Here is a 17,702-nt window from a genome sequence, read left to right as displayed (position 1 = left end):
AGGCACTCCACTGCTCACCCCCCCCCTCCACTGAGAAAATTGTCCATTTAATCCTACTCTCTTTCTTTTAACCAGTTTGTAATCCACGAAGGACATCATCACCTATCCCATTACTTTTTACTTTTCCTAGGAACTTTGTCAAATGCCTTCTGAAAATCCAAGTACACTACATCTACCAGTTCGCCTTTATCCAAGGGGTTTATTAACTCCTTCAAAAAAGTGAAGCAGATTTGTCAGGCAAGACTTGCCTTGGGTAAAGCCATGCTGACTTTGTTCCATTAAACCATGTCTTTCTATATGTTCTGTGATTTTGATCTTTAGAACACTTTCCACTATTTTTCCTGGCACTGAAGTCAGGCTAACCGGTCTGTAGTTTCCCGGATCGCCCCGGAACCCTTTTTAAATATTGGCGTTACATTAGCCACCCTCCAGTCTTCAGGTACAATGGATGATTTTAATGATAGGTTAAAAATTTTTCCTAATACATCTGAACTTTCATTTTTTAGTTCCTTCACGACCCTGGTGTTAATTCCATCTGGTCCAGGTGATTTACTACTCTTCAGTTTGTCAATCAGGCCTACTACATCTTCTAGGATCACTGTGATTTGGTTCAGTGCATCTGAATCATTACCTATGAAAACCTTCTCCAGAATGGGTATCTTTCCCTCTTCCGTAAACACTGAAGCAAAGAAATTGTTTAATCTTTCCATGATGGCCCTATCTTCTCTAAGTGCCTCTTTACCCCCTCGATCATCTAACAGTCCACCTAACTCCTTTGCAGACTTTCTGGTTGGAGAAGACAGCTGAAGGGAGTTAGGACAGAGGACTATAAAATAATGAATATAGTGGAACAGTTCAATGTAAATTGGTTGTTTACACTTTCAAAAAGAGCAAAGACCAGGAGCCATTTAGTGAAGTTACTAGAGGATACATTTAAGATAAATGAGAAAAATAATATTTTCTCCTAACACATAATTGAACTCTGAAATGTGTTGCTGGAGGATATGATGAAAGTGGTTAGAGTAGCTGGGTTTAAAAAAAAGGTTTGGACAAGTTCCTGGAAGAAATGTCCATAAACAATTAAAGGGGATTAGGGGAAATTCACTGCTTATCCCTGGGTTAAGCATGGAATCTATTTGACCTTTTAGGATCCTACTCATTAACATTTCTATAGTGCTACATGATACGCACAGCACTGTACAAACAATCCAGTCCCTGCTCTGTGGTGGTGCCAGGTACATGGATGCTAATCTACAGAAGCTTCTTTCTTCCAGCTCGTGCTGTCCTTGGAAATGTGAATTTAATAATTGATGTGTGGATCTATAGCAGAAGAAATAGTCAATCTGGTCTAGATGTTGCACCATAAGGTCTATTTCCAAAGGTTTTTCTTTATCTGATAATACCTTGTTTATTCCTGAAGTATTTCTAGCATGCCTGCTCTCAGTTGTGAAGCTGCATTAAACCGGTAATGGAAGAGTTTGCATGTGCAAACACTAAAAAACTATGAACTGTGTTGGTTTTAGATTTCTTATTTTGTTTCTACATTCTTATGACTTAACGCCTGAAACTGTTACTTGGAAAAACGGTAAACCTGACGCACCACTCATAGAAAGCAGAGGGTTGGAACAAATTCACCATGAAATGTCCGCGTCTGTAATCATAGATTGGGGGTTTTTTTTTTTAATTATAATAAAGCTCGATCGTGTAAAGGGCTGGCGCGGGAAAGGACGCATTTATCGGCAGTAGTCCAGTCATTTTTCCTGTCGGTTAGTTGTAGCAGTTGCTGGCTCTGATAGACCGGAGCTTTCCCTCCTTCCCCACGGAACTGCCCCTCCCTGGCGGCCCTTAGCGCCGAGCCACAGCTTGAGGAGGGGGGGCGGTGCCCGGGAGGATTGATTGGCAGCCGAACTGACTGCTGGTGAACGGACGTTGAGCTCGCGGCTGAGGGTCTCGCGCAGCGGTTGGCTAGGAGGCGAAGGGGAGGGCGGTAAAGGGCGGGTTCTCGCTGGCGCTGCTCCTCGAGGTAACGTGAGGGGGCGGGAGATCAGAAGGGCTGGGCGAGGCGAGACCGAGCTCCCGGAAGTAAGCGCCGTGTTCCCGTCCCGTGGGAGAAGCTGCGCGTAGCCCCACCCTCATCTCCTGAGGATAGACAGCGGCCTTAGGGGTGCGGGGAAGAGACTGCGCGCGCGATGGAGCGGCCGCCGCCGCCGCCTCCTCCTCCTCGGCCCCACGGCTGGTGAACGGGCGTCCTGGCCATGGCGAAGAGCTCCGAGGAGAATGGGCTGTGCGCTCCCGCCGGCGCCGGCAGCCTCAGCGGCACCCGGGAGACTCTTAGCGACCTGGAGCGGGGCTCGCTGGCGGGGGACGAGGTCAGCTCACTGGGCTCCGACTCTGAGATCAACGGCTACACGAGCGAGAAGAAGGTCGATCGCTTCGGCTTTATCGTGGGCTCCGAAGGCGCCGAGAAGCCGTGAGTAGTGGGGAGAGGGGTGGCTGCCTGTGTCCTCTCCGCTGGGGGAGGAGGAGGCTGGAATAGACGTGAAAGCTGAGCAGCCCCTGGCGAAAAGGGGAAGAAGGAGGCTTCTTTATTTACTGATCCAATAATTCTCGTAGCGCGGCGGAGAACATAAACTCGTGTTGTTAATGTGACTGGCTGGTCTGTGAACCTCGGAGATGTAGAGTAAGTGGGAGTGCCGTTCCGGAGAGCGTTTCCCTACTCTATCTCTTCCTCCACTTCCTGTTGCTATAACTTGTCAAGCCCTAGGAAATCCATGATTCCTTCTTTCCCACTTCTCCTGTGATGACAGTAAGCCTGCGAGTTATTGTGCTGACTTTTCTTGGACTTCAGCTCGTGGGACTCTGTAAATGCCGATAAGCGTCAGCCAGTCCTTTTCTTTCATAGCTTTGTCTAGAATAGAAAAGCTTTTCATTTCTATAAGAAGCTTCGTCTTTATTTTGTCTTTATTTCAGAGCACTTATATTCTGCCTACAACAGTACACCTGTGCTAAGCAATAACGAATACATAGCATAACCAGTAAAACTAACTAAAAGCTTTCACAAACAAGAGACTCTTAAGTTGCTTTTGACATGGACCATAGTTGGATACAGCCCCAAACTCAGTGGGTAGGGCATTCCAGACGGCAGTGCCTGTGATGGAGTAGCTCTAGAGTAGATTGCAAATGTGCATATTTAATAGCTGGTACAGTAAGTAAATGCATATATGTAGAATGAAAGCTCTGCAAATTAGAATAGACAGAGAACAAATTAGCAAGGTAAGTAGGGCAGTCCTGGTTCACAACCCTAAATACCTCTTTTTTTTTTTTTTTGTTTCATGTGTGTGTTACTGTTCTTTGATTATTTATTGTGCCTATTTGTGAAATCTTGTATTACAACTTTGGTTGGCCTGGCTTGGAGAATTATTAATGATCAAGTACCTCATATTTTAATAAATGTAAAGGGCCAGAAGCACAAAGTACATTACACTTGTAATTTTGTATTTTTGGTGCTCTTTCTCTCATTTCTATAGGCTGTATACTGCACAATGAGATCTTCTTCTCTTTCCTTTTCATTTTCCCTATCAACTGCTCCATTCTCTGGAGACTGGGTTACTACTCAGACATATGAGTCTTACATGTTATTACTTCAATATAGTTTGTGTTCATTGCTGTTGGAGAAGATGTGGGTACCCTGAGCTTTCATTACTTAAAAATGTTACTTGTAAGCTACAAATGGTTGACAGGAAACTGGAGGTTGTGAGAAGTGAATATTGTTTGGTGTGTTGGAAAATAATTGAAAGTGCCACCCTTTGGCAAGCTCAGCAGGGGAGTGATCCTTACAGTAGGAAAGGTCAGCTATTATTGGTTTGTGGACATTTAGTTGTTGAACTGGCTGTGTAAACTGCTCAGGAGAGAATGGGGAACTAGGTTGCTATGTGTTCAATCATTATCGCTACTGTTTTCAAAACAAAGTGTATAGGACTTAACCACCATACTTGTTATAAAGCAGTTCATATCCTGTGTTTGGTCGTGGTCTCAAAGTTGAAGAATGGGTGATCAGTGAGAGATGAATTTGCAGAATCCATCCATTCTGATCTGGGATTTGATGCATTCATGGATGCCTATAAAGGAGTTTTATTGATGAAGCAGTGTTTGTAAAGTTAGGGTTGTGTTTAATTTCTTGGTGTCAGCCGTAGCTGGTGATTTTTGTACCCCTGCAGCTCTTAAGAATGTCCATCTCTATAAGTGCTTTCAAAATATTAAGTTTAGAATTTTGGGGGGAGAACAGTGCGAGATTATTACCAGTCCTCTGAATCTGATGCATGGAATGGAGGCAAAAATGGTACTGGAATTCAAAGAATCATAGGACAAGCGAAATGGTAATAAAGCATTGGGGTAACCTGCACAGAGTGGCGCTTCAAACCATAAACAGTAACATAATGGTATCAGGCTTCCAGGAAGGCCAAATTTCAGTGAGAATGGGTAGGTTAACTATTTTACAACAGCCTTAATGTCTTTGGCTGTGGGGATTGGTGTAAGGCTAGGTGGTAAAACATGATGAGGTAAGCCAAGTTGAAGATGGCAAGGCCTGAAATAGCCACCAGTGGAGGCGATAGAGGCCATCATTCTAGTGTATTTTGGATATGTTTGGGACAGGAATGGGACAGTACTAGGAGTGGAGGATTAGCCTAAATGGTTAGAGCCGTGGGCTATGAACCAGGAGACCAGGGTTCAAGTCCCACTGTTGCTCCTTGTGATCTTGTACCTCCATTGCCTCAGGTACAAACTTAGATTGTAAGCCATCTGGGGATAGGGAAATACCTGAACATAATCTGCTTTGAAGCGGAATATAAATCTAAATAAATACTAGTAGAAAAAAGGCTGAGAGGGTCAGGTAAGAGACAGAGGGGAGAGGGGGGTTGATATTGGGTTGCATGCGAGACATCATATGCACATCTATCCAAGCTGGACAAATCTCAGTTGGATAGACTGGATAGGCCATTTTGGTCTTTATCATAATTACTATGTTTCACTGGGTGTTTTTCTAACATGAGAATGGTATGAACTATCTGAACATACTCCATGAAAGGTGTGGAGGGTGTAGAGAGCAATAACAGCATTTTGTAGAATTTACATTACAAATAGCACATAATGCTTTTCATTAGAATGATCTGTTTGGGAGCCAATGTTCCCTTTCTGTAGCACCAAAATAAGAAATGCCATGCTGGGTCAGACCAAGGCCCATCGCATTCAGTATCCTGTCTCCGATAGTGGTCAGTCTGGGTCACAATTACCTGACAGATCCCCAAAAGTTGATCTTGGTGCTGTCTTTCTGGGAAAATGTAGGGTGCTCTTTATTTTTTTCTTTTGAGGGATCACAGGGCAAATCAAGCAGGCAGAGGAAAAGAATTTGGTAATCTGATATTGAGAAGTATCCCTTGAAAAAAGCCCTGGTTGATCTATTTCTTGTATCTCACCCCCATGGGTAAGCACTGGCTTTCCTATGTCTACCTGGCTAAGAACTTGATGACTTCACAATCCAGTGGGAGCACTGAGAAGAGGATAACCTTGCTTGTAGCTGAAAGGAATCAGTTTTTTTTTGTTTTGTTTTTTTTAAAGTACTGGGGAGGAGTAAACTATTGGGGTATATTTAGTGTGTTTTGTACTTTTAATAGTAAGGCAGCTAATAAGCAGAAGTTAGTGTTTGTATTTCCCAACCCTCCCACCCACCCCTAGCTCATCCTCTAATTTATAGGCAGGTGCCACTTTCATACTCAAACCCAAAAATCAGCCTTTTAACTTAACTTCACGAATTCCCCACACTTTATTGAGAGTTTGATCATTCCCTTATAGGCCACTACCAGACATATAGTGAATACACTAATACATTTAATGGTCGCTAATTAGACGCATTCCTACTCCCATAGCAACCTAAAACTTAACCAAGAACTTAACAAATTTGAGATGAAGGCAGCAGTCCAGCAGCAAGAGGGGGGTCTCCCAGTCTTTTGCATCGAGTGTCACATGTAAGATTTTTTTTTTACCTGCCAGTGAGAAATTGTACACGTGCATCCGATGCAAAGAGCTTCTGTCTCTCAGAAAATGAGTCTGATCTCTGGAAGCTAGAGTGGCAGATCTAGAGGAGCTGAGGCAGGCAGAGAGGTATATAGATGAGACCTTCAGGGACATAGTAGCCAAGTCCCAACTTCAGACTGGCAGCACTGGTGCTGCCTTGGAGGAAGAAGGTCTCACGATCGGAGAGCATCAACCTGGTGCAGCAGGAAAGGATCCTGTAGCAAGAACCTGCTCTCCAGTGGTGCATTGTCCTTTCGCACCGAGGATGTATCTGCAAGGGCTACTACCCAGGAGGGAAGGGTTAGGTCGGCCGTTATAGTTGGTGATTCGATTTATTAGAAATGTAGACAGCCGGGTGGCTGGTGGGCGTGAGGATCGCCTGGTAATATGCCTAACTGGTGCGAAGATGGTGGACTTCACGCATCACCTAGAGAGGATTTTAGACAGTGCTGGGGAGGAGCCGGCTGTCGTGGTACATGTGGGCACCAACGACACAGGAAAATGTGGGCGGGAGGTTCTGGAAGCCAAATTTAGGCTCTTACAGGCCGATTCAGTAAAGTCTGCAGGAAAACGGGCGAACGCCCGCTCTCCCGGCGCGCGCACAGGCCACTCGCCTGTGCACGCATTGCAGTATTTAAATTAGGTCCGGCGGTAGAAACGGGCAAAAGGAGGCGCTAGGGACACTAGTGCGTCCCTAGCGCCTCCTTTTGGCCTGGAGCGGCGGCTGTCAGCGGGTTTGACAGCCGATGCTCAATTTTGCCGGCGTCTGTTCTCATGCCTGCTGACAGCTACGGGCTCGGAAACCGGACGCTGGCAAAATTGAACATCCGGTTTTCGACCCAACAGCCGCCGGCCGACTTCAAATTTTTTTTCTTTTACTTTTTTTACCCTTCGGGACCTACGACTTAATATCGCCGTGATATTAAGTCGGAGGGTGCACAGAAAAGCAGTTTTTACTGCTTTTCTGTGCACTTTCCCAGTGCCCGAAGAAATTAGCGCCTACCTTTTGGGTAGGCGCTAATTTCTGAAAGTAAAACGTGCGGCTTGGCTGCACATTTTACTTACTGAATCGTGTGGGCATAACTAATAGGGCCATCAACATGCATTTGCATGTTGAGGGCGCTATTAGGTTCGGCGGGTTGGATGCGCGTTTTCCGCCCCTTACTGAATAAGGGGTAAGGGAAAATACACGTCCAATGACAGGTTAACAGTGCGCTCTGTCGGAGGGCACTGTACTGTATCGGCCTGTTAGGTAGAAAGCTTAAATCCAGAACCTCCAGGGTAGCATTCTCTGAAATGCTCCCTGTTCCACGTGTAGGTTCCCAGAGACAGCCAGAGCTCCGGAGTCTCAATGCGTGGATGAGACTATGGTGCAAGGAACAGGGATTCCGTTTTGTAAGGAACTGGGGAACCTTTTGGGGAAGGGGGGAGTCTATTGAAGGGATGGTCTCCATCTTAACCAGGGTGGAACCAGACTGCTGGCGCTAAACTAGAACAAAGGGGAAAGCCGACAGTCGCTCAGCAGTGCAGTGCATGGTTCAGAGTGAGGTATCTTCATAGGATACTAATGACGCATTAGAATTGGAGCATCCCAACAGTGAGTTTCCGATATTAGACTACTTTTCTTAAGTGCCTGTAACTAAAAACTCACCTGAGCTAAAAAAAATTCTTATTTATTCCTATCAATTAAAAAGCATAATGAAAATACAAACAAACAAACTTTGAAATGTTTGTATGCTAATGCCAGAAGTCTAAGAAGTAAGATGGGAGAATTAGAATGTGTAGCAGTGAATGATGACATAGACTTAATTGGCATCTCAGAGACATGGTGGAAGGAGGCTAACCAATGGGACAGTGCTATACAGGGGTACAAATTATATTGCAATGACAGAGAGGAGCCATCCACGAGGCGGCGTGGCGCTTTGTGTGTGGGTGGCATAGAGTCCAACAGTATAAACATCCTGCATGAGACTAAATGCACAATCAAATCTTTATGGGTAGAAATCCCTTGTGTGTTGGGGAAGAGTATAGTGGTAGGAGTATACTACCGTCCACCTGTCCAAGATGGTGAGACGGGCAATGAAATGCTAAGAGAAATTAGGGAAGCTAACCAAATTGGTAGTGCAGTAATAATGGGAGATTTAAATTTTCACATAGATAAGCAGCTGAATTAGCCATGCTGTCTGGGTACGTCCTCCATGCCACTAGGTGGCAGAGCTCGCTAAGATTAGCAAAGTCTTTCAGCTAGTGCTCCCTCTTGTATATCTTCCTGCGTTTGCCTGAGGCTCCTCAGTCCGTATCAAAGCAAGCTAGTATGCCATGTCATAACTGTCCAGGGAGGCGGGCGGGTCAGCATGGCTAATTCATTGGCTATCTACGGAAAACACAGTTGACGGTAAGCAAACTTGCTTTTTTCAAGTAGATAAGCAGCTGAATTAGCCATGCTGTGTGGGAGTCCCCAGCTGTCATATTGAGTGTATAGATATGCGTATAGTTTGTTTATTTTGCTCAATATCGAAATTATAGGCGGACAGTTCTTATGTAGGTAGTTTCTGTTGAATATGTGCTGTTCTGTAATATAGTACGCCCCATGCGTGCATCATCTCCACCTTGTTTAACTAAGCAATAATGGGATGTGAAGGTATGTAGTGATGACCATGTGGCTGCTTTGCAGATGTCCAAGAGAGGCTATCTATGGAAAACACAGTTTACGGTAAGCAAACTTGCTTTTACCCCAATATTGATTGGGTAAATGTATCATCTGGACATGTTAGAGAGAACGTTCCTGGATGAAATAAATGACAGGTTTTTTTATGGTGCAATTGGTTCAGGAACTGACGAGAGAGGGAGCAATTTTAGATCTAATTCTCAGTGGAGCACAGGATTTGGTGAGAGGTAACTGTTGTGGGGCCGCTTGGCAATAGTGATCATAATATGATCAAATTTGAATGGACTGGAAGGGGGACAGTAAGCAAATCCATGGCTCTAGTGCTAAACTTTGAAAAGGGAAACTTTGATAAAATGAGAAAAATATTTATTTTATTTATTTACAAACCTTTCTATACCGTCGCTAAGTTTTTTTTTATATACCATCGCAACGGTTTACAAATAGGCACATAACCTACATTTACTTACCTTAGTCTATCGTACATTCTAACAGGTGCCAATAAAGTTCGGTTACAATTTCATAAATAAAATCATTATTTGAGTATTGTTGGTCGTCCAGGTAAATTGAGTTACTATCTCTTTGAGAGATTACTTCTTAAATGTAGGATTGAGTAAATTCATTCTCATCTGCATTACCCTGTACTTTCATTCTCTCTACCCTCTACACTCTTTAGTGAAGGCTTTTTTTTAAAGAGCCATGTTTTTAAATTTTAATTAAGTTTTGAGATTACTCTGTAATAGTTAGAAAAAAACTGAAAGGAGCAGCTTCAAAGGTAAAAAGTGTGCAAGAGGCGTGGTTATTGTTAAATACTATCCTAGAAGCACAGTCCAGATGTATTCCACATATTTAAGAAAGGTGGAAGGAAGGCAAAACAATTACCGGCATGGTTAAAAGGTGAGGTGAAAGAGGCTATTTTATCCAAAAGATCTTCAAAGATTGGAAGAAGGATCCAACAGAAGAAAATAGGATAATTGTTGGCAAGTTAAATGTAAGACAGTGATGAGAGAGGCTAAGAGAGAATTTGAAAAGAAATTGGCCATAGAGGCAAAAACTCACAGTAGAAATGTTTTAAAATATATCCGAAGCAGAAAGCTTGCGAGGAACTCAGTTGGACCCATTAGATGATCGAGGGGTTAAAGGGGCACTTAGAGAAGATAAGGCCATCGCGAAAGATTAAACGATTTCTTTGCTTCAGTGTTTACTGAAGAGGATGTTGGGGAGAAGGTTTGCATGGGAAATGATTCAGATGTACTGAACCAAATCACGGTGAACCTAGAAGATGTGGTAGGCCTGATTGACAAACTGAAGAGTAGTAAATCACCTGGACCGAATGGTATACACCCCAGGGTTCTGAAGGAATTAAAAAATGAAGTTTCAGATCTATTAGTAAAGGTTTGTAACCTATCATTAAAATCATCCATTGTATCTGAAGACTGGAGAGTGACTAATGTAACCCCAATATTTAAGAAGGGCTCCAGGGGCGATCTGGAACATATAGAAAGACATGGTTTAATGGAACAGTCAGCATGGTTTTACCCAAGGTAAGTCTTGCTCACAAATCTTCACTTTTTTGAAGGGGTTAATAAACATGTAAGGTGAACCGGTAGATGTAGTGTACTTGGATTTTCAGAAGGCATTTGACAAAGTTCCTCATGAGAGGCTTCTAGGAAAAGTAAAAAGTCATGGGATAGGTGGCGATGTCTGTCTTTTTTTGTGGATTATAAACTGGCTAAAAGACAGGAAACAGAGTAGGATTAAATGGACAGTTTTCTCAGTGGAAAAGTGTAAACAGTGGAGTGCCTCAGGGGTCTATACCTGGACCTTTGCTTTTCAATATATTTATAAATGATCTGGGAAGGAATACGAGTGAGGTAATCAAATTTGCAGATAATACAAAATTATTCAGTTATTTAATGTGGATAAGTGCAAAGTGGTGCATATAGGGAAAAATGACCCATGTTATAGTTACACAATGTTGGGTGGTAGCTCCTAATATGGAACCTAAGTAAGAGATCTAGGTGTCATAGTGGATACATTGAAATCATATGTTCAGTGTGCTACAGTAGTCAAAAAAGCAAACAGAATATTGGGAATTAGGGTATGGTGAATAAAATGGTAAATGTCATAATGCCTCTGTATCGTTCCATGGTGAGACTGCACCTTGAATACTATGTACAACTCTGGTCGCCACAACTCAAAAAAGATATAGTTGCAATGAAGAACAGAGAAGGGCGACCAAAATGATAAAGGAAATGGAATAGTTCTCCTATGAGGAAAGACTAAAGAGGTTAGGACTGTTCAGCTTGGAGAAGAGATGGCTGGGGGGGAATATGATGGAGGTGTTTAAAATCATGAGAGGTCTAGAACGGGTAGATGTGAATTGGTTATTTACTCTTTCGGATAATAGACTAGGGGGCACGCCATGAAGTTAGCCTGTAGCACAATTAAAACTAATCGGAGAAGGTTTTTTCACTCAATGCACAATTAAGCTCTGGAATTTGTTGCCAGGGGATGTGGTTAGTGCAGTTAGTGTAGCTGGGTTTAAAAAAGAATTGGATAAGTTCTTGGAGGAGAAGTCCATTACCTGCTATTAATTAAGTTGACTTAGAAAATAGCCACTGCTATTACTAGCAACAGTACTATGGGTTTAGGCTTATTTTTTGGGTACTTGCCAAGTTCTTATGGCCTGGATTGGCTACTGTTGGAAACAGGACGCTGGGCTTGATGGAGCCTTGGTCTGACCCAGTTTGGCATATTTTTATGTTCAGGACTTATCAATCCTATTTTGAACCCCACAATGTTAGTTGCCTTGACCACATCCTTTGTCAGCAGATTCCATAGCTTGACTGTGTGCTGCGAGAGAAAATACTTTCTACGATTTGTTTTAAATCTGCCAGATGCTTGTTTCATGGAGTGTCCCCTAGTCTTAGTGTTTTGAAAGGGTAAATAACTGTTCCCTATTTACTCGTTCCACCCCATTTATGATTTTATAAATCAATGTGTGCAGCAGCAGATTGTACCAGCTGTTGACAGTGTATATACTTATTTGGAATTCCACTCAACACTGTTGAATAGCTTTGTTCTGCCTTTAAAAAAAAAAATATGCTGGGAGGCTCTTTGCCCTTTTCTGCCATTGGTGTAGGCAGTTGCTCTGAACTTACTAATCATTGATATAGGACTAGCAGACAGATGGGCATTGTGTCCCCTATTTGCTGTGTTGATACAGGATATTTTTATTGGTCACAATTTGTCTTGAATTGAGACCTTGAGTTCTCAAAGGGCATCCTAAACTTTAAGAAAACAGAATGGTTTTGTCAAATCTGGTTTTTTTTTATTGGCTATGTTCTTATTAGTATGCAGTTCAAAATTTCACAGATTGGCATCGCTAGCATCATTCTGTGGAGCCAGTACATTTGGGAACATAAGTGCTAGCAGCACAAAGCTTTGAATTCGACAGCCCAAACTTAAATGAAGGTCCACATTTCCCACTCATTAGACACAATCTCCCTGTACTCAAATTCTTGTGCTGCTTGCAAGAAGGATTTAGTAGTTTGATCTGAATGGTTACATTTGTATCTAAATTACTAACTATCTTATTTCTTGTAAGTTATCAATTTGCTCATGATTGTGTCCCTTTATGGATAAGAAAACATGGCGCATTTTGGTTGCCTGTTTGCAGTGACTGTGGCTTCCAGCTTGTTGACTGCGGTTTGGTGGTGTCTGTCAGTGGCAGTATGATAATCACTGGGTAATGCTGGCCAATTAACTGACATGAACAATAGAAAATGCATCCTGAGCTTCGCCATTGACTCTTTTTTTTTTTTCTGCAATAATTTTTGTATTTTTGCCAGTAAAATGAGCAGTGGTTTTAGAAGTCATAGAGCATACAAAAGTAACCTGAATCTTTTCTATACACTGACTTTTACGCTTACTGTCGACTGACATTTGAATAAACAAAGAACCTCTGAGAAACTACGGTTGAAGTGACACTGGCATGATCCCAGAGTATTTCTGTTGCTAAGAACTTTGGAGCCATGCTAAACCAAAACTTATAATTGCTAAATCCATTCCACTGACATCATCGAGTAAAGCTAAGATTTGTGGGGAAATAGTTACAGGAACCTCAGCATTTGCCTTGCAATTCTGTGTTCTTGCAACAGCTTGGTGGGGGTGGGGGGGTTGGGAATTTAAGAAAAAGTGGGGAAGAAGGGTTTATACTTCTGGTGTTGTGAGCTTCCAAAGAGGAAAATCCAATCATGAAAGCTGTACCTTTTTGGGTTTGCTTCTTCTAATTGCAGCTTTGGACTGATGTGAGCCTGGACCTTTGCCTGTAATGAGAGAATCTTCCACTACCCTAACTGCAGTGCTTCTTTTTTTTTTTTTTTTTATTTAAATATTTATTGACACAATCAATATAATCATTCCAATAACTTTGAACATTTATATAAAATATAATCAAAGTGCAATAAACTTTAAACATATTACATTAGTGTCTGTTTCTTTTTATTCCCCATATCCCCCTCCCCCACCCCCAAATGCATACTGACTCAACTTTCGAGGTGTATGGAAGCTTATCTCTGTGGGGTTCACCCCCTCATAACCCCCAATTCTGGACCAGGGTTGACCTACCCATACCTTTCCCAAGGGACTCTAAAATCAGTTGGTACTTGTTCCCAATCATACACCAACTCCTTGCTATCAACGACCAAAGCCTCCTTAATGCATCTTATACCAGAGGAGAAAGGGTTCCCAAATTAATACATGTTTCCCCATTGTATTTTGTTGCTGAGCTCTAAGATAGTACCAATAATGCATTTGCCAGAGTCTGTGTACTACAGAAAAAACAGTTGGCAGCCAGTCTTTTTTTCCAGTGTGCCGCAAGCTCCTGCCGAGCCGCAGTAAGTACTTGATGGATTAGGGTCAGTTTCGTTGCTACCCAATTGGCCGGATAGGCAGATAGTAAGTAAATCTCCGGGCGTAGAATGATGTTAATGTTCAGCATCTGAAAAATCATAGTCTGAATCTGTTGCCAAAATGTCACTAATTTTGGACAGGTCCACCAAATGTGTAAAAAGGTACCCTCTTGGCCGCATTGTCTCCAGCAATGTACCCTTTGATTGGGGTAAGTTTTATGTAATTTAGATGGGGTTAGATACCATCTAGACAGCAATTTATAGTTAGTTTCCATTAAATTTGCTGAAATAGAGCGTTGAATCATATATCAAAAACATTGTTTCCATTGTGCTGCAGACCACTGTAATGTTAGGTCCTGTTCCCATTCACGTTGATACCAAACCACTACTGGCGCCAAGCCCGTCAGCCAGACATAGATGTTTGAAATGATGCCTTTCGATCCCGTACGGGCACAGCACATAGATTCAAAGTCTGTTTTACTCCGAAACAGTTCAGCTGTGTGGTCCAGGACTTGAAGACAATGCCGCAATTGTAAATAATAATACTACTCCTTTTCTGGAAGTCCAAATAATCGCTGTAGGTCCGCAAATGGGAGATTACGTTGGTCTTGTATCAACTGACCATAATACCAGACTCCCTACCGGTCCGGAGGGTACCCCCATGAGTTACCCAATAGTTATGTTTATATAAACCAATTGGCAGCAGGGGTGTAACCAAACCTGACCCAGATAGGATAGATCTGCATTTCTGCCAGAGCCGTAGAGTGACTGTCGTAAAGAGATTACCCCAAACCTGAGCCAAAGTTTTCCATGGCATCCCCCATATTCTATGAAACAGGGGTCCCCCATTTCCTGTAGCTTGCTCAATCCTTGCCCATTGCTTCATATTTTGTCCCCCGGACCAGTCATTACAGGATGACCCGTAATTGGGCTGCTTGATAATACCGGGTAAAGTTTGGAACAGCCAGCCCCCCTTCCTCGCTAGGTCTATGTAATACTTGTCTAATAATTCGAGGCAGTCTCCTCCGCCAAATGAAATGGAAAATCTTGGCATGTAGCCGTTTCAGGAATTTAGTTGGTATTTCTATCGGCAATGTCTGTAAAAGATAGAGCCACCTCGGCAACACATTCATTTTAATAGTGGCCACTCTCCTCACCCATGATAACATGTAAGGGCACCATATCTCTAAATCTCTGGCTGTTTTGGTCATCAAAGGTAGATAATTTAAAGGGAAGAGTTGCCTCCAATTTGCGCTTAGCATAATACCTAGGTACTTTAACCCACGTGTGGTCCATTTAAATGGAAAATGATCCTGGATACCAGATTTCTGGGCTTCCGTAAGTGTAAGGTTTAAAACCTCCGTTTTTGTCATGTTAATCTTAAATCCCGAGAGGGAACTAAAGCGATCCATTTCTTGCACCAAAATTGGCAAGGTCAATTGGGGGTGCGCAATTGAAAACAATATGTTGTCGGCAAATGACGATATTTTATATTGGGCATCACCACTGACTATGCCTTTAATATCCCCATTTTGTCTGATCATAGCCGCAAACGGTTCCATAAATAGAGCGAACAGCAGTGAGGATAGAGGGCACCCCTGTCTGGTTCCCCTCACCAAGGCGAAAGTAGAGGAATATGAACCATTAACTTTTATACATGCCTTTGGGGAAGCATATATTGCTGCAATCCATGTTCTGAAGTTGTCCCCCAGTCCCACCTTTCTCAGTACCCCAAACAAGAACTCCCAGTTTACCCTATCGAACGCTTTCTCTGCATCCACCGCTATTAACACTGAAGGGATTTTGTGCACTTGTGTATTCCATATTTAACTACTTTCCTTATGTTATCCCCAGCTTGTCTGTCCGGTATAAACCCTGCTTGGTCAGGATGTATTAACATGGGCATAACCATATTTAGCCTATGGGCCAACACCTTGGCCAATATCTTTAAATCCAGGTTAAGGAGGGATATAGGCCTATATGAACCACACACAGATTTATCTTTTCCTTCTTTAGGAAGCACCCTTATTCCAGCTAGCTCCAAAGTTGCTGTTAATGTAGGTGCCTTAAGTAGGTCATTATATACCACTTGCAAATATGGAAAAAGGATGTCCTTAAACTTCTTATAAAAGAATCCCGTGGAGCCATCCAATCCAGGAGTCTTGTGAGGCTTTAGATTAGTTATAGCATCAGAGATCTCCCCCGTAGTTATGGGTTTATCTAAGATCTGTGACTGCTCAGCAGATAGAGTTGGCATACTGACCCCCTGTAGATAGGCCTCAATCTGGTCACCCGGTATCTGAGGCCCTGCCGAGTATAGTTCTCTGTAAAATTGAACAAATCTATTCCGAATGCCTGAATTATCCATAATATAGTGACCCTTTGAGTCTTTAATTTTAAAAATGATACTCTGTGCTATTTGTTTAACTGTCTCGCCAGCAGCCTACCTGGCTTATTTCCTTCCAGAAAATAAGTCCCTCTATCTTATCCAATAAGATACGTAATTCATTATGCTTTTTATCCAGATCACGTAGAGTGTGCCATCCCCCCTGCCGCTTGTGTTTCTTTTCCAGCCTCTCAATTTCCATGTTCAACTCGGACTGAGCTTTCCTATTCTCCCTTCGTTTAGCCGCAGCTTTGGCGATTAACCTTCCTCGAATGACTGCCTTGAAGCAGTCCCACACTACCCTAGAGGGTACTTCCCCCGTATCATTGAGTTCAAAATAGTCCTGAATATAGAGTGTTAGGGAATCACACACTTTAGGATCCATAACAAGACTATTATTTAAACGCCAGTACTTAACCCCTGGGATTTCCTGTGTGAGGCAAAAGGTACCCTGTATGTTTGCATGATCCAACCATGTAATGTGTCCTATCCTAACGTCCTTACAGCCCAATACCCAGGTCTTACTTCCCAGCCACATGTCCAGACGAGAATATGACCCATGTACTCTGGAATAAAACGTATAGTCTCTATCTTTGAGATGCTGATGTCGCCAAATGTCTACCAACCCCTAATGCTCCGTCATCAATTTTAGCTGCGCCCTAGGCCCCCTACTCCCCCCTCTAGGCCAATTGCTGTGGTCTAAATGTGGATTCAAAATCGTATTAGTCGTCCCCCCCCTCCCCCCATTAATAGGGTTCCTTGGATAAAACTACTTAAGGTTGTTCTAGTTGAGTGAAGAAGGCCCCTTGATTTTGATTAGGTGCATATACATTGAGTAGAGTTACCAGAATATTATTGAGTTTAGCCACTATTGCTATGTATCGGCCCTTGCGGTCTTTTCTGCTATCTAGAATCTCCACTCTAAGATCCTTGGTAATCATAATTCCCACCCCACAAGTCTTTTTTTTTTTTCCTCACAATTAGATGCCAAAATAATATGTGGGTGCGCCTTATCCCTTAATTTCTCATTTCCTAGCGTGTAGCCAGATGGACTCAGAACAAATGGGTATAGTGTGCTCGTGCTAGCAGTTGGAGATGGATCTGACGTCAGCACGGGTACATATACCCCCACAGGAAGTGAGGAAATTCAGTAATTTCCGTCTCCAAAGCAGTTTGGAGAGCTTGCACGCTCGTTGAGCGTGTTTTCCAATACTACTTTTCTATTTTCTACATTCTATATTCTACTTACTAAATTCCTACAGGAACATCGAGCCCCGCACTCCTGCGGTGATACCCTCGGGTCCCTCTCCCAGTTGAGTTTCCCGGGGTGATCCCTCGGAGGTCTAGGCCTCGGTCCGGTGGCCGAATCGCGGCAGGGATCTAGCTCCCGAGCATGAAGGGCTTGGGTCGGACTAAGAGGCGCCTCTGTCCCGGCATGGACCTAGAGGCAGCGGGCGCATTTCCTCAGAAGCGGCGGTGAAGGTATTTCCCCTCTCCCCCCGCAGCCGGAGACCGCCGGGTTCCAGCCGGGAAGCGCCGAGGATCAGGTAAGACGTACATCTCTTCTATTTGGTCTCCGAGGTTCGAGGATCGGCGGCGTTGCCCGTATGCGGCACGCCGTGGAGGTCACCATTTTGTCGGCCTTGTTCAGGTATTGAGCGCC

General features: G+C 43.2%; 1 protein-coding gene across 1 annotated transcript in view; it reads left to right on the top strand.

Annotated features, from left to right (window-relative positions):
* Positions 1-1,999: 1,999 nt before the first annotated feature.
* TBC1D10A (TBC1 domain family member 10A) overlaps positions 2,000-17,702 on the top strand; it is a 165,288-nt gene continuing 149,585 nt past the window's right edge. The window contains exon 1 of the mRNA XM_029619762.1: positions 2,000-2,470. Within this exon, the coding sequence (XP_029475622.1) occupies positions 2,256-2,470 (215 nt within the window). The 5' untranslated portion in view covers positions 2,000-2,255. The remainder of the gene's footprint in view (positions 2,471-17,702) is intronic.

The sequence above is a fragment of the Rhinatrema bivittatum genome, chromosome 11 (genome assembly GCF_901001135.1).
Source record: "Rhinatrema bivittatum chromosome 11, aRhiBiv1.1, whole genome shotgun sequence".
In the NCBI taxonomy this organism is placed as follows: Eukaryota; Metazoa; Chordata; class Amphibia; order Gymnophiona; family Rhinatrematidae; genus Rhinatrema; species Rhinatrema bivittatum.
The sequence above is the reverse complement of the archived record's forward strand: the minus strand, read 5'-3'. Positions and strand labels throughout refer to the sequence as shown.